The sequence below is a fragment of the Dermochelys coriacea genome, chromosome 10 (assembly GCF_009764565.3).
Source record: "Dermochelys coriacea isolate rDerCor1 chromosome 10, rDerCor1.pri.v4, whole genome shotgun sequence".
Taxonomy (NCBI): Eukaryota; Metazoa; Chordata; order Testudines; family Dermochelyidae; genus Dermochelys; species Dermochelys coriacea.
The window spans coordinates 72,644,188-72,668,722 of record NC_050077.1 but is presented as its reverse complement, the minus strand read 5'-3'; the positions used below and the strand labels follow the sequence as shown (position 1 = coordinate 72,668,722).

General features: G+C 47.5%; 1 protein-coding gene across 3 annotated transcripts; it reads right to left on the bottom strand.

The window, feature by feature from the left end:
• KLHL25 (kelch like family member 25) lies at positions 1-24,535 on the bottom strand. 3 transcript variants are annotated; one of them, XM_038420887.2, is made up of 3 exons: positions 24,314-24,535; positions 6,972-8,801; positions 1-1,113 (listed from the first exon to the last, which is right to left on the bottom strand). In XM_038420887.2, the coding sequence occupies exon 2, from the start codon at positions 8,779-8,781 to the stop codon at positions 7,012-7,014; it is 1,770 nt and encodes a 589-aa protein (XP_038276815.1). In that variant the 5' UTR covers positions 8,782-8,801; positions 24,314-24,535; the 3' UTR covers positions 1-1,113; positions 6,972-7,011. The 3 variants fall into 3 exon arrangements, with proteins under 3 accessions (XP_038276815.1, XP_038276816.1, XP_043349878.1); XM_038420888.2 differs by having other exon boundaries at positions 6,972-8,798; positions 24,314-24,531; XM_043493943.1 differs by lacking the exon at positions 24,314-24,535 and adding an exon at positions 23,862-23,956.

Below are 24,535 nucleotides of genomic sequence, written 5' to 3'. Positions count from 1 at the left end.
TGAGTGTATCCAGCTTTATCCAGCTTTGCAACATAATTAACCCAGCTCCTGACACATTGACAGGTGTACAACGCCTCTCCCCAGCTGCTGTGGGAAGGGAGCTGCCAGGCCTCAGACAGACCGCTGTAGAATGCGGAAGGAAAATGTTCTCATGTGCACAACACATCCCTGCCTCCTTCCTGCACGTTACCTGCCTGTCTGGGGTGTCGGCTTCCTGGGATGTTTTTAGCAACATCAAAGGGCTACCCCTTTAAGTTTCAGCAGCCAGCTTCCCTGCCTGGCCTCAGAAGCAGGTACTTGGGTCACGCAGCTAGGAGTATCTATGCACGGGGCTGGCTCTCTGCTACCTTTCCAATCTGAGCAGAGCTCAGAGTCGGATTCTCCAATCCCCGCCCCAGTGGCAACAGCCACCCGTCTCACACTCCCCTTCTGTTTGGATCATTCTGAAGTGCCCTAAAGACCCGGGATCACCAACTTAAAGCACTCTGCAAAATTAACTGCTTTTAAAAAGTGTAGAACCCTCCCCCGCGTCCTAGTACAGAAAGCACCTAGTCGGGTTACTGTGCTGTGTGCTCCTAGGACAACCGAAAAACCCTGAGGGCTCCTAGCACAAACTCCAGAGTAATCAGGTGGCAGGACAGGCCCGGTGCTCCCACTGTGCTCTTTTAATTCAAGCCCGGGCCTCCTTCGGTAGTGGCAGCACCATCCCTCTCCTGCATCTCAATAGGCTTAATGCAGCATCGATCGATACTTCATCTTTCTAATCATATTAAAACCAATCCCCTTCCCTCCCCACTCCCACAAACGAGAGCCCCGATGGAAAACGGCCCTGACACAATAGGGCTCCACACCAGCATGCTTCTCGGCTCTGTTCTCCTTCAGTTGCTTGATTGCACGGCCGTTCGAGTGGCAGCATTGTTCAGCACCCCCTCCCAGCCCGAATGGCGCGGCTTCCTTCTCAGGTCAGCCCTTTTCCTGCGCCCTGTGCCAGAGAAGGGCTGCAAAAGACCCTTTGCAGGCTTTGGGTGGGAGCAGTAAGGAGTGAGGCTAGTAGCATTTGGTCACTGTGCAGACTCCAGCAGAGAGAAAGGGAGATGAATTTGACAGTGGCATCTAGGGAGGAAATAAGAAAGAGAAAGCTTTAATACCCAGGTCACTCATCTACCACGGCCCCGGTCAAGCAGCCATCAACATGTCCCTCCCATTCATGGGGGATCACGTCTGGAGCTAATGAATCCCCAAGGGAGACGACGGGCTCCACTCTCTCACTTGTCTGGTGAATCTCAAAAGGCTTTGTGTTGTCAGCCCTTGTAAGTCCTGCTTCACTGCACCCCATTACAGGGCCACTGATGTAATGACAGCCTGGCCATTGAGGGAAATGGGGTGGGAGAACGTGACGGAATGGACCCGCGTCCACACCCCCCACACTGTTGTAATAATCTTTGTACTATGTATGCCTTATGCGGTATCATCTGAAAACTCATAATTTGCTTGTCCTGATAAAATGTGTGGGGCAACATTGTATGTGAAGTTCTAGGATTCCACTGTATGGTGCTGTTAACACTTGTTCTAAACTGAGGTTGGCAGACAGGTCTGTCTCAAAGAAAGGAATGTGTGCTCTGCTAAATTTGCATTTAAGCAATAAATCAAGTCATCAAGCAGGAAGGGAAACAAAGGACGGTCAACCAGGTGAGGAAAAAGCAGCAGGGAACATCCTTCCATAGAGACACTCTGTCTCCTGAATCTCAGCTGGAAATGGTTTTCAAGAGGGGGACTGATACTATAAAAAGGAGGGACAAACACCAAAGACGACCCCTCTCTCTCCTCCTGCCCATTGCATTCACAGCACCAGAAGTGACCAAAGAAGCATTCATTGAACTCTTAGAGAAGTTTGGCCTGTAAGACTACTGAAATCATATGGTGAGAATCTGATATAGTTTGTTAAGTTAGGTAGCAGTTGAGTTTTAACTTATTAACTACAAAGAGAGAGATTTTAGGTGAGTACAAGTAATGAGGCACGTAAGTTAGAAATGGTTACAAGACAATAAACTTGTTTTATTGTTTTATCTAATCTAGCGTGTTTAAATTGAAACATTTGGGAAACTCCATTTGGGGGTGGCCAGTTGAGTGCATATTATTTCTATTAAACAGCTAAGAGACTTTATGTAAACTTGTATTGTCCAGGAGAGGGCTGGGCAGTGCAGGACATAAATTTCTTGGGGAAATCTAAAGCTGGGAGTGTGTTGTGGGTCACCCTGCAGTATAAGCAAGGCTGGTAACTGCGATAGGGGTAGCTGGCTGGCTGCAGCACACAGGCAGACATTGCTGGGAGTGACTTGCGTGCTGGAGGCTGTTTGTGAGCCGTCCAGGCTGGAGGCTACAGCAGCAGAGCACTGCAAAGGGCATCCTGGGTTAGAGGTGGCCCAGCTACTCATTAGTCTAGATTGTACCCTGAGACTGAAGGCTCTGCATTCTTGGCTCACAACAGGTACAGACCATGAGGGCTGGTCTGGAAACTCCCAGCAAAATTACACTGGAGCAAAAAATGGAAGGAAAGTGGGAATGTTTTGGAGATGGGGGAAATAATTCCCATTTTCCCACCAACCAGCTCTTAAAAAACCAACCACACAAGTTTCCACGGGGATCATACATACAGCCTGGGGCCAGATCTCATGTTCTGCATACAATGAACGAACCAGGTTTTTGTCTACCCAAAGCCAGGCTTAGGAAAAGCTTGATTTTCATATACCTGGCTCTGCAGGCCAACCACTCCCTTCTGACTCTGCCATATAAACAGGCTTCAGAGACAAACATCTGCTTGTAAAACGGCAGCAAGCTGCAGCCACTGCTTATCTTGCCTTTGCAATCCAGTGGAGCCAAATGAGTTTCCCCATGAGACACAGGCAAAAATTATCGGTCACTTGGGTTACTTTAGTAATTACAAGATGCTGAGTTGCTCTAAAACTACATTAAGGCCTTGCCCAGAGAGGGGATTAGCTACAGTATTTTAGGGATGGTCCATTTTTTAAATTGACCATATGTAGCCATGCCATGGGCAACTTTTACTAAGATTTTGCAGGTTTTTGAACTGTGGTTTCTAGAGGCCCAAAGAGTTCAAACAGGTCAGTCTAAAATAGCCAGCGTGCAAACCCAGCAATGTCCATGCACAAGGAACTACAATGGGCCTCACTATAAGATGAAACTGACCAAGCTGCTTCACGGCCCCCAGCAGAGAGAGAGCAGAAGGGATAACAGTAAATTATATTTTATAAATGTTTGTAATCTAAGCTTGATCGCCATTTCTATTACAACACATTTCTATTAAGCGATTAACCCAGCTCCTGATTTGCATTTATGCTGCCCTTATAAGTGGAGGTTTTTGGAGTTTGCATTTGCCTCTCTGCATTTATTTTGCTACTTGTGATCTGATTCCTGTACAAGTGTCAAAAGTTGGCTAAGCCAATTTTATGTTGTTTTATTACATTTATGGAAACTTTCTGTATTAAACACACAGAATAAGTGGGGGTGCGGGGGAGGAGAGGAAAGGTGAGAATTTTGTCTTAAAAGAAGTACTTGATTAAATCTCATCCGAGACACCAAATGGGGTGAGGGCAGATTCCCATGCCTATATAGCTCCTCTCCGCACAGCACTGACAAAAGTCTCTTATTTCATGGGTCACTGACCACTGGAGACACACAAATCAGCTGGAGGGCTGTGTGGTGGGAGAGATTAGGCTTTTGCTTTTTAAGCAGCTAATCATGATTGATCCCTGGAATTACTGCTTGTGATCAGCACTAAATTAATGTCCCACTGTATTCTTGGACAGGACATGGAGATCCTCCTTGAAAGATAGGCTGATGCAAACCCTCTGGGGCTTAAACATGGCCATATTGGAGGCCAAGCCTTCTGCAGGAAACAATTCATTGTTGTTATGTTTGTTATGTTTTAAATTAAAGCAGAGTTGGAGCTTTTGGGCCAGGCTTTTTCAGGTATAAACGGCCATTAGGTACCCAATGGCCTTCCCAGGTCTTCCTTGCACTTCCCAGTAAGCCAGCATAGCCAGCCCCTCATCACTCCCAGCCACACTATGCTTCTCCCAAGGTAGAGAGTAAATCAGGGAGGGGGAGGAATTTAGAGCGGGCACAGCAGAAGAATGCTGCATTCTGGCTATCCCTGCTTGGTGGATGGTCCTTAGGGGCCACAGCCAGCTGGTGTACTTTACAGCAACCCCCCACCCCAACTGCCCAACTACATTGGGGCTGGGGACAGCATAGAATCCCATATTCAGGAATCTGCAACTGACTCCCATGAACCCCCCAAATGCTCTCAGTGGGAAAATGGACCAATACATGTAATGTCCTGGAGATGTCCTCTCCACATTCCTAACCAGTATTTTGGATCGACCAAATTAGAGACTAACTGCCAGAGCACCATTCCCAGCTTTTGCCCAGGGCCCAGTATCGGTCAGGGCAAGGGGTACAGCTGATGCACTGTGGGGTACACATGCATGGCAAACCTCTTCCAGTGTGGCTTCACTCTCAACTCTGTGTGTTTGATTTAAGGAGCTGTCAGAAACCCAGGACAGAGGCCACAACAACAAATTAGTTTTAAAACTAATGGAATGAAAAAGCTAAAATACATCAGGGACAGAACACCATGCGGTTAGCATGCCTGCGCTTTTAAATGTCTTATTTCTTTGGGTTACTAATAACCCATCAAAGGTAACAGGCCCCAAAACCTTTTATTCTCCACCTTGACTTTACAGTGGCTCTTTGCAGATCACTCATCTTGTATAATGTGGCCATGCTAGTCAATTTCACTTCCTGGTTTTCATGCACTAGTTTGAGATTGCGGACAACTGGGGAATGTTTAAACCTAAAACCTGTTCTGTCTGGAAAGTTTTAAATTTAATTAAAAAAAAATCATAAAACTGCCGATTAGTGGGTTTGGCGCACGCAGGGCATAAACTCCCTATCCCTTGCAGAGATCCAGAGACTTGAGCAAAACTGAATTCAGTAGATGAAGCATCACAATCCCTAGCCCCATTCCCACTTGGGTGGCTGGCACGGTGTTTTACTGTTCACCAGCTCACTGAGAAAATTAATTTTCAGCTCTAGGATGGCTCTTGTGGGGAGGCCCCATTGCCCTGAGCTGAAAATGATGGAGTCCTCATACTCTTTGCTGCGATATTTAATAGCCGAGTGGCAGTTAATTAGATTACTGAGCCACCACGACAGATGCTAGGCAACCCGTGAGGAGGGGAGGGTATTTGGAAAAGCCATTATCATTCAGCTCAAGGAACGCACAGTACAATCCCATGTTAACCCCTCACATCCTTGCTGTGCCCTACAAAACGGTGCAGCCGGGTCAAAGCCAGACACGTCTCAAAATCTTACAGCAGCCCAGTGTTTTGGGTGCTTTTTCCATCATGCACTAAATGTCTATGAAAAGCAGGCAGCGGGCAAGTTGGGCAAACTGTACACGAAGGTGCCAGCAGCTCCTTCTTTGATGCCAGCTGCACAGGCAGCAGAAATTGAAGGGGGAAATGCTGAAAGGCTGCTGTAATACCACCCTGTTGCATTTTTCCCCTGACATGTCTGACACTAAGTGTGAGGCCAGGGAAACAAGAGGGCGTTACAGGGTTTGGGCATCATTCTTTCCTCCAGGTGTAAAATGAACTTTAAAATTAAAGGAGAATTTATGTGCAGAAGAGGATCCTCTCTGGAGTCCCTCATCCACCTTCTTGGGATGAAAACCCTATAGAGGAAATTTGCCAATCCCCCATCCACCCCAGGAGATGCTTCCAGGTTCTCTCATTTGGCTATTATCAGGCTTCCAAACTCACATGGAGGGATGCAGACATCCCAGTGGTAGAGGAATCTGTGCAGTCAGTTCCAGAAGTGGTGCTAGATGTGCTGCCCAGATCAATACTTGGTTCACGACAAGCAATGGGAAGGATTTTAGGAAGTGCCACCTTTCACTGGGGAACTGCATCCTGGCACAGGTTGAGCATATGCCGATATACACAGGTTGGTAATTTTAAGGTTAAACCATTAACCAAAATCTTGCAATCGGCATAGCAGCCAAATGTCCCACTATAGATGAGTGGGTGGGAGCCAGATGCCAGGCTTCCTGTCCAAGTTTCCACTGCCCCTCATTTCAAACAGTGCTTTCCCTGTTACCCTGACCAACTGGGGAAAATAGCCTCAGAATCTATGTACCTGGGGTCAAATATCAACATAGTTCACAGCCTATCCCCGCATGCACACACAGCAGTGCAGCAAATGCATTTTTCTTCGGGTTATTACATCCCCTTCCCTCCCACTCACATCTCACACAGGAGTCTGGTGGTTTTCAATTTGATAGGGGACTGCTCTAGTGACAAATCTACATCTGATCCCTGGGAAATGTGCCATGGCTTCTGTACTTCTCCTGCCCTATCCACTGAATAGTATGCACAACATAACTTTTTTTACCCCTCACTGACATCCATGCCCTCCCTCCCAGCATGCCAAGGGTTAAGTCATTTTAATACCTACCTGTCAGATAGTCTGTCCCCTGTGCGGGCATCTGGGTAAGTATTTCATGCTATGCCTTTCTTAAGTGCTCATCACCACAGCGTCTACCCTACCAGAAGGTGTTGAATACAAGTATTATTAGAGGCATGATCGGAACGTATTCTCTGTCTCGCCCTGGGACACAAGTGGAAGGGTTGCACTCTAAGCCTCCAAGATACTGAAGGGGCCAGCTTGAAATAGTTATAGTATGAAAGCAGAGAGGTCTCAACCTACAACGGCTGGGGCCTGCTCGGCCTTCTATCTGTTTACCCCTCTCTGTTTCAAATGTAAATACAGGGAAATGGTGGCATTCCCAGGAGCAAGTCTAGATCCAGCTGTCTTGACATGGGGTGTGGATGTAGATTTTAGGCGGCGGAGATGAAGTATCAGGTTAAAAATATATATAATCTTACCCAGTTAAGCTCCTGAATTCTGGGCCCAAGCCAATGCCTCTCAAGCTGGCAGGTGCTTCCATGTGCTGACGAAAGCCGTGGGGATGAGTGAGTACGGCACTGTTGTTATACAGTTCCACGTGTCCGAGGTAGGGTCATAACAATCTAGCGTTTTACACCTCTGTGTCCCAAAGTAACCCCCCACCACGTAAAGCTTATTCCCCGAGGCCAAGGCGTGGCATGACATGCGCTTAGCAGTCATGTCCCCGATCCGCGTCCACTGGTCCGTTTCGCAGTCGAAGCGGTAGGCGGACGCAGCTGTGAATTCAGTGTCCCCGCCCATGATGAAAATCTGGCTGCCTAGAACAGCGGCGGCAGTGTAGCGCCAAGGTTGGGGGCACTCTGCTTTGATCGCCCACCGGTTCACGACAGGATCGTAGCACTGGACCTTGGACACCATGTCCCGGTGGATGCTGGTCCCGCCAAAGACAAAAAGCTTCAGCCTAGCACTGACCACTGCAGCATTGCTGACTCCATCCCTTAGAGGGGCCACCATGGTCCATTTGTTGGAGGCAGGGTCATACTTCTCTACCTGCTTCAAGGAAACAGAAGGAGATGCCGGAAAGACACCAGCCACCGCAGTGTGCCCACCGACCACATAGAGGCAGTTCTCCAGTTCAGCCGAGCCATGCCCAAACCGAGCTATCAGCATGGGAGCAGCTTTGGACCATTCCTCATGAACGGTGTCATACACCCAGACGTCTTTGGAGACCCCATTCTCTGAGCCCCGCCCGCCAGTGACATAGACTTTGCAGCCAATGGCACAGGCACTAAACTCTTTCCTTGGGCTTGGCAGGTCTGCTTTGGGGATGATCTCTTTTGCCTTTTGATCTACCTGGTAGATCTTATCACACATGAAGGTCTGCCCGCCCAGGATCAGCAAGGTGTGCCCGGCTTTGCGGGGCTTGGCACAGGGGCTGGTGACCACCCCGTCATTCTGGAGGATCTTCTTCTTGCAGTGCATGGCCTCGTCCATGATGAGCTTGTTCCTCTCATCTGCCATGATCAGGTCCTCGCACGCCATGGCTTCCTTGAGGCACTCGGAAGGCAACAAGGCCAGACGCACGTTCCTCAGCAGCTCTGGGAGCTGCACCTTCCGCTTGTCCAAGTCATACTTCACCCACTGAATGATGGCTCTGAAGACCTTCTCCTCGTCCTCTATCTCCAGCTCGTCACTGGAGATCAGGTCCAGCAGGGTGTCCTTGGAGAGGTTGTTGAAGTCCTCGCTCTTGTGCACTGTTTCAAAGTTCACCAGGCACATCCTCCAGGACAGCTCATAGAGTCTACGGCACTGATGAACGTCTGAGAGCAGCATCATGCCCAGGCAGTTGGAAGGGTAGAGGTTCTTCTCGAGGAACTCAGCCGCTGCATCTCGGACGTCGTGGAACTGCAGCATGTCCCCAGCCTCCAGCAGGGATTCTGCATTCTCCTCGTTGATGATGATCTGGGAGGAGTATGCGAAGTCCAGCAGCAGCTCCAGCACCTCTGGGTGGAGGCTGTCATGGAAATTCACCTCATCGTCCAGGCTCTCCCGCAAGCCGTTGCTGAACATGGCCTCGAAATAGCTGCTGGAGGCGGCCAGCACAGCCCGATGGCATGGGAAGGACCTGTTCCCTGCCCAGAGGGTGACGTCAGTGAACACGCAGCGCTTCCGGAAGGTGTTGAGATGGGACAGGACACAATCTGGGTGGGAGGTTTTGTGGAAAAGCAAGATGTTCATAGAGCCAGTGCTCGTTCGGGATTTACGGTTCTCGTGGACGCTGACCGACATGATGACAGAGGCACGGTCTGCTGAGGAGCGAATAGAAAATAAACTAATTAGTGGTGCTTATAGATGAGAGAAACTAGCACTAGCTAGAGCCAGCAGTAGAGTGTGGGCATCTGCTGTGCCTAATTCCCTCTCCCCACTGATCTGCCAACACAGCTCAAACCTACTCTGGTGTCCCAGCACTGAGCCCTTCCCAATTCTGCCAGTGCTCCTGAGTCCTGACCTGCAGCATCCCCCAGATATTCCAGCCACAGAGCACCCTGTAATGGCTTGCTTATTCTTCTAAAATGTATTTTTGGGTAATCATGGCAGAAACAGAGAATTCCGCACTTTGGCTTCAACGAGGAATAAGCAAAATGCAGCAACCAAAGCCCCAAACTAAATGGCAAATTTTCTCAACAGCCCCTGGAGGGCAAACACACAAACCACGCAATGTTTACTTTTCCTTGTTAAAGAGAACAGTATATTTAGGGTAAAGGGCTCTGGCCTGTTCTTGGCTCAGTTCATGTCATGTTGGCTTCTGGTGGGGAGATTATTACATGTTTAGGAAAGGCGATTGCAACCGTATTCATTTATGGGGTATCTAGCTATTAGAGGGAACCAAAGATTTCAACAGACTTTGCAAAACTCTTCTAATTCTACTTTCTGGCTGATGAATCTCAGCAGACTCTTCCACATGACTTAACTACTTTGTAGAACAGGCAGGCTTCAGGGAATATGACAAAGCTCAGTGTAGACGTTCCTCCTTGGGCTGGAACCTGGACTCTGAGACCCGGTGAGGGGGATGGTCTCAGAGCCTGTGAGAATGTCTACACTGCTCTTTTTAGCCCCATCGTGCAAACCCAAGTCAGTTGACCCCAGCTCTGAGACTCACTGCTGCTGGGTTTTTTGCAGTGTAAACATACGCACAACACCCTCCCAATCTATTGAAAGGGAGAGAAACTGAGTCTGGATGATGGAATTTGATAAATTGCTTGGTCTAAAATATCCAAGACTGCATTTTCAGTCAGTCTGCGTTTTTCCATCTGTATCCAATGCGCAGGCACAACTATGCAAGTGATCCTATTCTGCAAGTGTAAATCAGGTAACTGGTAGGCTGACTGATTGATTTGTATTTGTAAACATAAAAAATTCTGAAGCTAAGACTGGAAAATTTAGTCCATAATTTACAAAGTAAATGCAGAAGGCACAGCATTGCTGGAAAATAACATGTTTAAGAGAGAAATTGCAAGTCACTAAAAGCCAGTCTGTCAGTTCCAAAGAATATAAGAAGAGCTAAAGAATACAGTTTGGAAATGAGATTGAGAGAGACAGACAGACAAGACCTCAGCCACACAGCTGCAGCTTCAGTTGGACAACCCCCCCCCCCTTTATCTTATTGAGTAACTAGCTCATAGGTCAAAGCCCCAAAACAAAACCCCACAACTGCCATGCTGATGTCATACCATTACAAACATCCTGTTGCTACCGCACCCCCACAGTGTCTGTTATTAAGGGCTTGTAATAAACATAAAGAGGTGACACTTTCTTACCTAAGGTCAAGCATTGTTTCATTTCATTTTGCAAAAAAACAAAACACACACACACAGCTAGAGTCTGCGTTTAGGGAGCAGGCAGGCAGTCCAAACATGATAGATAGAAATGGGGCCAAGTTGTACAGGTCAGATGCAGATCTGGGTTCCCTTTTTCACCTCTTCCACCCTAAAAAAACCTCTCTTTGTAATTATTGTTCTGCTTTTTTAGCTAGGGACAAGGTACCACCAACCCTGAGCATTCAAAAACCACCACAAGTCAGGCCCCAAAATCATGAGATTCTTTAAAATGTTAATTTGCAATAATGATTTGGGGGGCTTTTAATTTGCCTTCTAGTTGTATGAGCCTTGAGCACTCAGCTCACATTTTCAAGCTTTTCTCTGTAATGATAAGGGTTAGAAACTTAGCTTTCATGGGGGGAGAAGGAGGAAAGAGTGAGATTCATAGATTCATAGATACTAAGGTCAGAAGGGACCATTCTGATCATCTAGTCCGACCTCCTGCACAGCGCAGGCCACAGAATCTCACCCACCCACTCCTATGAAAAACCTCACCCATGTCTGAGCTATTGAAGTCCTTAAATCATGGTTCAAAGACTTCAAGGAGCAGAGAAGCCTCCCTCAAGTCAACCATGCCCCATACTACAGAGGAAGGCGAAAAACCTCCAGGGCCTCTCCAATCTGCCCTGGAGGAAAATTCCTTCCCGACCCCAAATATGGCAATCAGCTAAACCCTGAGCATATGGGCAAGATTCACCAGCCAGATACCCAGGAAAGAATTTTCTATAGTAACTCAGATCCCATCCATCTAATATCCCATCTCAGGGGATTTGGCCTATTTACCCTGAATATTTAAAGATCAATAAAGATTCTCATGACACCTCTCGATTCCAGCAATTGGGACATTAAGAAAAAGCATCAAGTACCGCAAGAGTTTGAAAAATCCTGAATTAATAAAATCCCCGGTTCATCACGAAGCCAACAGGCCCCTGCCCTCCCAAGTCACCTAGATCAGGGTATGGTCTCAACACTGCCACTGGAGCTCACGGTTCCGAGTCAGCTGCTAGGCTCTGAAACATCCAACCTAGGGGAGACGGTCAAATCCGCAGCTCATGTCAGAAGAGTCAACAAGCCCTGGATGACAAGTGGGTGGTGTACTCATGCTTTGCTGGCTTCATGAGAGGGAGAGTGCATAGCACGACCCGTGATTTACAGGGCAGGAGTCAAGCAAGGAATTCTGAATAACCGACCTTGGGTGAGAGGCGATGACCTCTCAGAGGCCAATGACAGGTTAGCAGCCCCCCAGGACACAGAGCAGACACACTTCAGAGTAGCAGCCGGGTTAGTCTGTATTCACAAAAAGAAAAGGAGGACTTGTGGCACCTTAGAGACTAACAAATTTATTTGAGCATAAGCTTTAGTGAGCCACTGCTTACTTCACAGTGACCTCCCAGAAACATGAAGCAGTTCAACACTCTCATGCTTCATGGAGCCTGGCTGCAGATAAGCCAGACACAGCCTCAACCACAAGCTGCCCAGACACTTTCCAACATCTCAAACAAAACACAAATAAATCCTAATCAATAGGAATAATTCTGAGTTGTGTGTTTTCTGCCTCTCCCTACCTCCCTTACAGCGTTCTACAGGGCAGATGTAAATGGGCCAAGTTACAGGCCCTGGGGAAGTCTCCCTAGGCTTCCCTGGCCCCAAACAGTACAGCGTAAACAACGCAGAGTCGCTGCAGCTGTGGGATCTTTGACCCAAATTATGCTGCTATTGATTATATTTTTATTCAACTATTTGACATTCCCAGATTCCTAGCAAATATCCCCAAGGTCCCAGGCTGAGACCGCAATACTCATTTGACTTGTGAGCAGAGGCAATTTTCAATGCAGGGCTCCAGAAATCAGGGCAGGAAATCACATTCAGTGGCTGAGCCGAGCTGCAAGGGGAAATGTTTCTAGCATCATCAGGATGCTTATTCTGCACCCACCTCAGAGCTAGTACAAATTTCTAAGGGTTAATATGGATTCTAGTGACACAATTTTACAGCACCAAACTCAGAGGTCCTGAGACTAGCAGTGCTGGAAGCGGATTCCATTATATCCAGGGTTTACAGTTTGGTTCAACAGCTCTCAGCACCCCCACAATATAAATTGTTCCAGCACCCCTGACCACACTGAGGAATACAAATGAAACATTTATGAGTCTGCTAAAAGCTGTTGATTCTGGCTCCCCTTCCTCCAATCACAGAAAACACCCTCCCAATCTATTGCTTCCTTTGAAGACCAGACCTGAGCAGTGAGTGGATGTGTTAATTTTCCGCAGATAATCAAACCAAATGTTAAGCAATTCACACAGAATAGCCATAGAAACAAACAGAAGAGCACAGAAAGGGAAAGGGACAAGGTTAGCTTTTCCTGAGCCTGGAGGAAGAAAAGGCACCACTCAGAATAGAAGGAGTGGCTAATTTATAAATTAAAAACATAAAATATTTGTAAATAAAATACAAAAGCTGCATGAGGCCACAGGGGTTTTTTTTTTTTTTTTTTTCAGAGTAGCAGCCGTGTTAGTCTGTATTCGCAAAAAGAAAAAGAGTACTTGTGGCACCTTTGAGACTAACAAATTTATTAGAGCATAAGCTTTCGTGAGCGTGAGCTGTAGCTCATGAAAGCTTATGCTCTAATAAATTTGTTAGTCTCTAAGGTGCCACAAGTACTCCTTTTCTTTTTAGGGTTTTTTTTAAATCCCATGTACGGTAGTTCTTAGGTGGGTAGGTAGTGGCCAAGTTACATTTCCATCTGATTGCTGCTTGGTGACCCACCAAAACTAACACTACATGGTTCCTTTGTGGCAGAGAGGCCAAAAGATTGAATGGGCACTGGATCATCCTTCCACCCTTAAAGATGGTCCCTTCAGACAGGTGTAAGGTTATGACATCTACTGTCACCTGGCCTTCTCACAGACAGCTGGGCTGGCCAATAAATGAGGCTGATGCAGGCTTCAGAACTAGCGAGGGCCATCCCTAAGAAGCATCAAACTACTGTATACTTGGGATTTTTAAAAAAAGCCTGTAGTCTGCAGCGGCTTTTATATTGTATGAAGGAGTTTTTAGGAAGCAAGTGTTACCTGCCCTATTTTTAAATGGTAAAGGCCTGAAATCTTCTCAAAACACCTAGGATTGAATCCGACCTTGGCTGGGTAAGAGTAGAAATGTGGACGTTCTACTTCTTGCTCTCTAGCTGGGTGTAGCTCAGACTACCATATAAAGTGGCACAATGGACAACCCCTGCTTTCCCAGGACTTTCCCTAGACCATATAGCCCTTGATACACATCAGATGAACAGAAATTGTAGACAATAGCAATTTTCCCGATTAGTTTCTTCCCAAATTCTGCAGCTGTATGAACTTACAAAATCTGTAAGTGAGGTGAGCCCCTCTGCTGCTTAATCAGAATATGCCCAAGGCTAGTCTACAATTAGCAAAGCACTTAAGCGTGTGCTTAACTGTTTAATGTTTACATGCATTACTGAATAGGGCTTGACGTAAGCATATGCTTACTATTAAGCACACTCTTAAGAACTTTGCTGAAGCAGAAATTTATAGAGCAGCATTTGGCCCTAGGTTATGACGGAACATTTCACTGGCTTTCCTGATGAACGTATAGAGCTATCAAAGCAGATGGGGAACTCCAGATTAGGAATATTTTGTACACAGAAATCTGCCAATGTCCCTTTCCAACCTCCCACCTACTACACAGAGCTCAAAGGGCCATCTGAGAGCACAGCAGCCAGCATCCTTGGGGTAGGATAGGGGCAGTCATTAGAATGGAAGCGACAGCTCAAATAGCAGAGGACCTGACCTGAGCAAAGTGGTTCTGGGATACACTCATATGTTGCAGTCATTTTATTCTTTTAAAGGGAGTTATAAAAAATAAATAACGATGGCACTGTCTTCACGGGATCTCAGGGCAGGCGGAGACAGACGGCAGCCCTTCTTCCATATAGATGAGGGCCTGGGAGCATCAGCCTTTTTGTCAGATAGCCAAGGCTGTCTGCTGGCTAGAATATTTCCCTGGCTCTAGTCAGTCTCTGTAGATCTGAGAGAGACAGAGTTCTTACAACACAGCAGCACGGGGAGGGGGTTTCGGACAGCCTTTCACACACCCATTGTGGGAGGAAAGCCCCCATGGCAGCAACCCTAGACAAAGATGAAAGTTCACTGAATCACGGGGAGGCCAGGCGCCTCTGCTTTCAGAGCACAAAAAAAAGTAGCCAATAGCCCCCTGGGGAGGACCAAAGCCAGTGTAGAGAACCAGGGAGTAAGATGAGACCTAGAAATCTGATTTTCTCACCCGCTGTTGCTACTTAAACCTGCTATGGTGGCATCAAGAAAGTAGAACAGCTCCCCAGCAAACAACAGTTGTATAAAGGGGCTTCCCAGGTGGTGCCAGGATAATGGAGCATCCCTATATCCCACCTTGCAATCCCTGAGACTAGAGTGACTTGGGGGTGTAGGGCATGACTGAAGCTCGCTGCGTTCCAGATACTCCGGGCTGGCCGTGTAGCCTGTAGGCATCTGAGGGAAGCTGCTATAATTTAGAGCGTCTCCTGATTGTGCTTTAAGTTGGGCTTGGTGGGGCCAAGAAACCAGGAGGCACAAAAGGTACCTTAGAGCTACCTTTGCTCTCTATCCCTATGTGAGCTCTGCATTCTGAAGGGCCTGCTCAGAAGCAGGGCCAATGTTTGTAGTAAATTTAGCTTTGTTTGTTTGTTTGTTTTTAAAAGCTACCAGGTTGTCCATGAACATCCTAACATTTCCAGTATCCATAAGAATTCACGAAGCAGTTTGAACAAATAGCTTTACAGCCCGAGAGCTGTTCACAAAACAGTTTGAGGTGTGTGGCTGGTCTAATAAATCACACAATATAGTTTCTGTTCCTTGACTGGGCAACCAAGTTTGTTTATTGTTTACTCCTGTAAAATAAAACAGCAAGTAACAAGTTCCCTGCTATGAATTTCTGGTCCAACAATTGCTAAAAAGCGGGAAACACTGTCATTCAGAAATGTTTTTGCCAAACCTGCCGGAACATGCCTGGGCAACCCTGACCCTATGAACCAAACCCTGTGCTGATAGTCCCAATACAGGGCTTGGGGGAGTTGTTTAAGGGTTGCTTTCTATTTGACCATCGCTACTAAAAACTACCTACAGCATTAAGAGTCACTGAGGTCTGATATTCACTCGGTTCACAACTCTTGGGAGAAAATGCCCATGCAACATTGGAGGCTGGAAAACCAGGGTTCTCGTTGCAGGTTCTGCTCCTCCTGGCTTCAGGAGGGGCTTTCATTAGCATTTTAATGCTAACCAGGCAGCTTTGGGATCAAAGGCATTGGCTTAGAAAAGCTCAAATTTCCCTTTTAATTTATTCTATTTGGTTTTGCTGCCTCTGCTGTTCTTGTCACCTTCTTTGTCTCTTTTCACACAGGCTGTGGCAGGTGCTCTGAGTTTAAAACCTTCAGAGAAACAAGAACAGGGTCACTAGCACACATATTTCTGGGCAAGGTGGCAATGAAAGCAGCAGCACAGACTGAAAGGAAACCGCTGATCTGGGGCACTGGGGCACCAGTAGTATAATTCTACTGGTACTCCTGGGAAATCTTCTGGGAAACCCATGAGTTACTGGGTCAGGCCACAGCAGTCTCCTACATGGTGTTTTACTCTCATCTCAGCACCAATAACCACAAATCATCCCACATCTCACAAACCTGGGGAGAAGCCTTAAGGAGGGATAGGGAAATTCAGCCACCAGTGTATAAATACAAACATGTAGATCAGTGGTAAATATAGCCAGATGACCCAGGGCAGTCAATAGCCCAAGAGAAAATGCCAGAAGCATCTGGCCTCAAGCACTTCAGTTTCAGATCTATTACTGGGTACAATGCTCTTGGCTACCCCTGTACATCTGTAGTGTAATCAAGGGAGTCACACCAGTAGAACTTCCATATCCACTGGGCTGTCCTGGAGTAGCGCTGGCATCTAGGGCAAGCTGGAGAACAGAGTTTCAGCATCCAGGCTATCGTGACACAAGGCTCACCCACATAGTACCAAAGCCTGCTCCCACAGAAGTCAACCACACTCCTACTTCTTTGTATTGGACCAAGATACACCATGAAACAGGCCTGCACTGGATACTTCAGAGGAAGGCATAAAACACATGATAATCACCCAAATTTTGCAATACAACCCTTAGGGGAAATTTCTTTCTGGTCTCGGTCAAAGATCAGCTTCTCTTAAAACGCTATGAAATTGCACCCTTCTTTTCCCGCTCTCCCATCTTCAGTGTTAGGCTGTTAGTCTCTGAGTCTAGCGCATTAACATTCACCCGCAGTTTCATTTGGATAGTGTGTTCTTCACTTCCTGTCCTGAACAGTTGAACTATTAAAAGAGTTGTCCATTGCCCACCAGATATGGCTACATTTCCATGTTAGGGAAACAGATTCCTCCTATGTGTACACACACACACACACATACAGTCTGTAAAATGGAGTCTTTAAATGCGAGCTACAATTATTCACATAGTCCATTAGTCAAAGAGACCTGGATCAAACACTTGGACAGGAATCAAAAATAGCAGACACAATGGGGAAAACAGATCTTGCTGAGAAAGACAGAAGGGAGATGGCAAATAGACAAGATAGGGGAATAAATCCTCCCTTTTGGAGATGTCAGCAGCAGCTCTAATTGGAATTTTAAAGATTTGGTGCATATATTCCACTTTCATGTCACTTCACATAAACAGCTCAACATTTCTGGAATATATACTCCTCCTTGCAGGCTTTAAACCTGCAACCCCACTAGTGCTGTTCAGGGGACACTGGTCCGTACCTGCACGTACTAGGGGATCTGCCTTCGATACCAAACTTTCACAGCTCCCTATGTTCTGGCTGAAGCAATGCACTCTTGTCCCCAAAGGCTGGCCCCAAACAGACACGCTTGTTACTAAATACATCTTCCAGTAAATAGTACTTGAGATGAGAGGAGTAAAAATAGCAACCCACATTTAGTGCAATACAGAAAATGTTGACAGTGAAAGCTGGCCATTTGCCAGATAGAATGGAAAGAAGTGTCCCACCAGGTTAAAGAGACACGACACCTGCTTCCAGCCATGGACTTTCTATTACGGTGTCAGTTCACAACTACTGAGTCATTGGATTCTGCACTCCAGGAGACACAACTGATCTCGACTACAGTTGGGTAAATCTAGAGTAACTCCACTGAAGTCAGGGGTCTGCTCGTATCTGTAAATTTGGTTTCTTCCCTCTCCTCTGTCCTAAGAGGACAACTAATGCAGCGAAGATGCAACTGTCTTTTTGCACCCTGTGATTCAGGCAATGTCACTCCCTTGCAGTCAGTGGAGTTACTCAGGCCTGGTCTATACTAACGAGATAAGTTGATCTAAGTTACACTAGTCAATTTACTTAAGTTACGCAACTTAAGTTGATGTAGCTTAGATCAGGGATCGGCAACCTTTGGCACGTAGCCCACCAGGGAAATCCACTGGCGGGCCAGGCCGTTTTGTTTACCTGCAATGTCTGCAGGTTCAGCCGACTGTGGCACCCACTGGCCGCGGTTTGCCGTCCCAGGCCAATGGGGGCTGAGGGAAGGGCAGCCACCACATCCCTCGGCCTGTGCTGCATCCTGCAGCCCCCATTGGCCTGGGACGGCGAACCGCGGCCAATGGAAGCCACGATCGACCGAACCTGCAGATGCTGCAGGTAAACAAACCGTCCCGGCCTGCCAGCGGATTTCCCTGGTGGGCCGCATGCCAAAGGTTGCCAGTCCCTGGCTTAGATTGAATTACATCGGTGTCTACTCTGCGCAATGTTGATGGGAGATGCTCTCCTATCAATTTATCGCATCTTCAACAGATCCATTAGGTCGACGCTGCTGCATCGATTGCAGTGGCGCTGATTTAGCCAGTAGTGTAGACCAGCCCTTAGGATTCACACCTCTGTAATGGAGCAGAATTTGGCTCACTGACATGCTACAGTATCTTTCTTTTATAAAACACATCACATACAGAAATAGGTACCTGAAGCAGGGAGGGCTAACTGGACCAACAAAATTGAAGCTCTGATTCAACCCAAATCTTTGTCATCTGAACGATCCCCATTGACAATTTTTTCCTCTTTAATTCATGTTTTCGTGACAGCCCTGCACTTCTTGGGTGGGAGGCAGAAATACCTTGCAAAATGCTGTTCCACTTGCGCCGATTCGACTCAAACAGCAACCATGCGGTTTTCCAAACCCAAATCTGCAGGGATCATCTGGAGAAGGTCTGGGCAAGCATCTGAACTTCTGTTTGCTTATCCACCTGGATCTGAACTCAGAAATGTGCTCTGGTCATCACTATTTCATATTCCAGCCTGCCAGGAACATGCTCCATCATGTGGTACCAACCTTCCCTCATGTCCTGCAGGGACTCCAGTTCCAAAGCTATCACAAAGGCTTATTAAATGCCTGGGTCCCAAAAACTATGAGCTATGTTTCACATGGTAAAGAGAGGAAAGCAGGATTCTTATGGCATCTGACATGGAAGGAGGAAAAGGGGATTCTGGTGCCGCCTATAAAAATGGATTATGCTAAACCAAAATAAGCCCTCCTCAGAGCAAATAAGAGTGTCTGTAGACAAACTTGGTTTAAGAACACCCGTTTAGTTAAACTGGTGCAAGCTTGTGTGTAGACCAACCTGTTCCACACCCTCCACAGTGAATGCTCTGTAAACCTTCTTATTAAGCCACCTCCGGAGGCAATAAAGGTGGGTTAGTCTATGCTCATTATTAAACCCTCTGGCTTTGTAGTGCTGGGAATACTCCTCCCCCCATCCTTTTGCCATTATTCAACCAGGAGAAATCATGTTTTGAGCAACAGTTAAGGCTGTGGACAAAAGCTTTTTAATGTCTCAGCCCAGCAGATCTTTTCAAAGCCTCGAATTCATTTCAGGAACTGCTGTGAGCTCCCCCACCCACCCCCTACCCCCGCAAAACCTGCCTTCCAGCTCAATGAGTGAATGAATTCCATTCAGCTAGATCCATCACAATCTGTTTGTGAAATGATGCAGAGTTGAAGATGAAGATAGAGCATGTCTCCATCCCCCCTGCCCGCCTCCCAAATCAAGCTCACAGGGGCCTGGAATGGAAATGACCCATTTGATCACAGTGTCCATCTCCAGGAGAGAGTCCCATGAAAGAAAGCCTAACTGCTACTACAGTTAGAAGGAGAGGCGTCTACTTCAAATGCCCATACATGGTACCTAACCACACAGCTCCCAGCGCATGTGCACTGGGCGAGAGGCGGGCCATTGGGATGGTGGCAGAGTGTCTGATGAAGATGCTGCAACTTTAGGGGGCAGGCAGAGCTTCCCGCCCTCTGCTCACATGTCATCCCTGACTATGAGCACAAACAAACTTGTTGGCAAAGTAGAGGGCTTGGTTGATGGGGTCAATCAGAGCCTCTACCATGTGCTTTCTTATCAACAAGGCCCAGTTCTCCTCGCAACTTTCAATTCAGAATTTAAATTCAGCTCCCCGTCAGATAACCTGATGCTCTGTATTGCTCTGCCAGGAGATCTTGGTACAATTTCCAGGGACTGGCAGAGGTTAAGCACCCCACGGAAGTCCGTGAAGATGGGAGGACCTTATATCTCCGTAGATGATTACCCACTGGTGTTGATGGGCACTGGAGGGAATTCAGTGCTGGCCAGCAAAAATGCCAACCCCTGAAGGAGATTAAAGACTCTAAGGAGAGCAAGAAGAGACCACCCCCCCCAGACAGAAGGGAAGATTCAGAAATTAAAAACATTCTTAACAAGGATTAAAGGAGGTGGGAGTGTTACTCTGAGAGATACAGGGCTCTGATCTCTCACTCTTCAGGGCTACATGTGGCATCAAACCACATGACTCAACCCATGAGTTACTGGGTCGCAGCTGCTCATGTTACCTTACATGGTGTTTTACACTCACCTCTGCACCAATCAACAATAAATCAAAGGGCTTTCCAATGGGCTGCAGTATGAAGCTTGCCTGGCCTCAGGCTGATAGGCCAACAGATAAAACTGGTGGTCTCCCGAGTCTAAGCGTTTTGCAAGCAGGCAAGTTGGGATGGCTCAGTCACAGTATCCTAGGACAAGGGAAGCAATGTACCCAGGCTTCAGCGGAAGGGATGATGCAGCAGCCCTGCTCACTGGACTGGTGCTAACAGCCACCGTGGATATGTAAAAGTTGACGAGCAAAGACACATTGATGGGATGGTGGTTAAAGGTCCTCCAGGGGGGCTGATGTAGGTTGGTACTGCTAAATGCATCCTAGCATGCATTCTAGCAGCCACTGTTTAAGCAACGTTGACTACATTTGCCTCAATTCAATTACAATCTATAAAGAATGAGAATAAATCTGGCTCTTGGTAATAAGCTCTGACATTTGTATTTCTAACCTGACCCTTTCAGCAACCCATCTGCCCAGTGAGTAAGTCCAACACCACAGACCCACCAGGCCAGGTCTGCCCCTCCTGATCCACTTACACATATATGTGGCCAGGACCAGCCTGACCTGTACCCTTGTGTCCTGTTCCCATCTCCCTTCACATCTGACCAGGTTCTGTCCGTGCTGTTCCACCCCTACAGACAAGTTGCCCACCACATAATGCCTCTCCTGTTCCATCCCATCACCCAATAAATGTTTCCTAAAAACATTACTGGCCATCAGGGAAGATTACTTTGAGTCCCAATGAATTTGTGCAAGAGGCAATTTCCCCTGCAGGGGTAGTAATACAATCATCACTCAACAACAAGTCATACTCTTTCTGGGCCTTGACTCTACGCAGCCCTCCCTCCCGCACCACGAAACCATATAGCACACACAGCGTACACATAGCACGCAGAGTTAATTTGCCCCTGAGCCATCTCCCTCATGCGCTTAACTACCCTGGTCCTTTGCTGGTATGATATTAAATTGGCCTCCTCTCTCCTGTTCTACACATGCAGGGAAGGTTTCTTTGGAAGGTGGTGCAAACCCCATCACCTGAGCCATTTAAAACCGGGCCAAACACAAGAGATTCTACCATAGGGAACAATTCTGCACACACTGAGGGTGAGATGGGGTTTGACTATTAGGTTTAATACAGAGGTGGGCAAACTATGGCCCACGGGCCACATCTGGCCTGCAGGACTCTCCTGCCCAGCCCCTGAGCTCCTGGCCCAGGAGACTGGCCCCCGGGCCCTCCCCTGCTGTTCGCCCTCCCCCCCAGCCTCAGCTCACTGCGCCGCCGGCGCAATGTTCTGGGCGTGGGGCTGCGAGCTCCTGGGGCAGTGCAGGTGCAGAGCCTGGCCTGACCCGGTGCTCTGTGCCGCACGCTGGCGTGCCACCAGTGCGCCAGGCAGCGCGGTAAGGGGGCACGGAGGTTGGATAGAGGGCAGGGGAGTTCGGGGTGGTGTCGGGGGCGAGGGTGTGGATAGAGGTCAGGGTGGTCAGAAGGCGGGGAATGGGGGGGTTAAATAGAAGGGTAGAAAGAAATAGTTCCTCAGTGGCGCTACTTCAAATTGTGTAAGTTTATGCTACGGTTTGGATGTCAGCCTTTTGGAGTGAATTTGGTGCTGGGTTTGCACACAAGAATCTTGTTTCTTTGGGGGCAAGGACCGTCTTTTTGTTCTGTGTTTGTACGGCTGCCAGTGCAATGGAGTCCCGGTTCATGACTATAAATTTATAAATCCTATAAATAATGAGACAATGAGACTACCTTAAAGAGGAATGTTGCAAACTGTTGTTACCCCAGGCACCTTTATTGCGCACAGCAAACCTCCATACAAACCTTATCCCAACACACCTCATCGACTCCAATCCTACTACAGAGATAATTGATAGCAAATGGCAAGAGAAATTAAAGAGGCGGAGACACAATTTGTTTTCAGATAAGATTTGATTTGAACCAGAAAACAGAAGAGGGGAACAGATAATGGGAGGCTCTTCAAGAGCTGCAAAAAAAAGTTCCTACACCAACAGCGGCCAGATTCTGGGGAGAGGAGACCCAGGATGGGTTAACAGGAGTAGAAAGGGGAAAATGAGAGAGGGGCAGGTAAAATAGGCAGCACAAGTTTCTCCCACATGCCCCCCCAGCATGCTTTATGCCTACACTGAAGGGACCATCAGTAGGATGGCAATCACTAGCACTTGTGGTGGCTATGTGTTACTATTTATACAGAACTGTTCCTGGTGCTTTACAGATGAACGAGGGGTTTCTCTTCCTGTGTCTTCTGATGTTCGGTAAGGGGCTGGAGTGAGGAAGAGGAGGGAGGTTTACACAGTAAAAGTGAGGTCACTTGTTTTTTCTGGGATCACGTGTCCGGGCTGGAGTGAGATAAACACATTTGGAGGAGAGATTTGAAGAACAGCAAGTGGGGTTGCAAGGTATACAGGATCTGGGAGGTGACTCCAAGCATACGGTCACAAGAAGAGAAATCACCCAGGCACTCATAGGAGGAGGAGAGAGGTTGAACAGGAAGGCTATCACCATATGGAGAGGTGTCCATAATGGACAGATGTCTCCTCCTGAAAGGAGTGATTGTACTGAGCTCAGAGTTTGTTTTCTTTGGTGTAAAGAAGCCTGAAATCAAACAGTGTGAATGGGCTTATGGAAAAAAAAGAAAAAAGCTGTAACTTTTGAAGTACAAGAGAGCCCCGGGGAAGGCCAGGGTGACATGGCAGATGCTGTCCCAACAGAACAGGGAGCTAGAACAGTCAGCCAGTTTGAGTCAGCCATTTACACACAATTGCAAACTTTCAGAATTGTGTTGTTGCTGCTATTTCCGCAGCTCATTATTTTATCAGGAGGATCCCTGGAGTAGGGTCCATTGAGCCGTAAGCAGTCTTACAGCAACACATTTAGAGTCAAACAAAAAATGAATAAATGTGGCTGTATTCCTAGGCTTGGTGTAAACGACAGCTTTTTGTTTTAAAAAGCCGAATGCCTCAAGCATTTGCTAAATATTTCACTGCTAACGTTCTCAGTGTCTACAACCTGTATGGCACTCCAGGATCACAAGAGAATAACACATCCAATTACTCACAGACAGCATGCTGGGTTCACGCTATCACTGAAAAGTGTGACACCGTATAGTTGGGTCTTTCCATGTCCCCAGCTACACATTTCAGTAAACGTGAATTTAGACCTAGTAAGAGAGGATGATCTGGATTGTGAAGCTAAGCATTGAAGATTTGGACTCAAGATAAACCCTGAACATTCAGGTGCTAAGACACAAATATTTGTAGTAAACTGAGTAGTGGTCGTAGCAAATTCAGTACTAGAGGGTAAATCGGAGAGCAAAAGGATTTTCTTCCTAAACCTCCCCCCCCAGCCTTAAACCCCAATCTGTAAAGTTAATCTCCATCCATGCTCAATAAAAACAACAAAAAACAACCCAGGAGGTGTTCTTCCAAGATTATCCAAACACTCCTGAAAGAGGGAAAAGACATCAACTAATTTCTCTCTAGCTCTCACCACTAACTGCAGCTACTTCTTTCTCAAAGCCTCTCGAAATGATTCACTGACGAGAACTGAATAGGAGAAAAAAGCTGGAAAAACATCCTGCCCTCATCTCCAGCGTCCCTTTGCGATCAAAGCTCTCTCTGCTGTACCACGCAGTGCATGCAGGAGATAAAGGACTGCGCCTTTCTCCCCCCCTTCCTCCAGCTGAGATCTGCCTCGCAGATTCCCCCTCTTCAAAGCACTTTGCAAATGACAACTTTGCAACCGCACGGACAAGACTTTGTTGCACCCTCTCCGGCGCTATCCCAGGCGCTGGGATCTAACTTTCACAGCCAGGAGTCTGCATTCACCTCTCTCCACACACTTCAGGCTGCCTCCCCCCCCCCCCCGGCCCCCCTGCAGACTAGGGCAGGACTGGGGATGGGGATGGGGATGGGGATGGGGATGGGGATGGATCTACTCACAAGCCAGCGATCTGCCCCAGGGGTCTGAGCGTGTCCCCAGGTCACGGTAGCTCCCCCGGCGGGCGGGTGCCCATGCTGCCCCCCACCCAGGGAACTCTCACTCACTGGATACAGGGTCGCACTAGGGGCTTGAGACTAAACTAGTTTCCAAGCCGGAGGCGGAGACACCGCCCAGCAGCCAGGGCAACCAATCAGAGCTGCAGCATTGTGATTGAGCCGGGT

Excerpts from the sequence above, each read along its gene's own strand:
- KLHL25 (XM_038420887.2), bottom strand. The coding sequence starts at position 8,781 with ATGTCGGTCAGCGTCCACGAGAACCGTAAATCCCGAACGAGCACTGGC.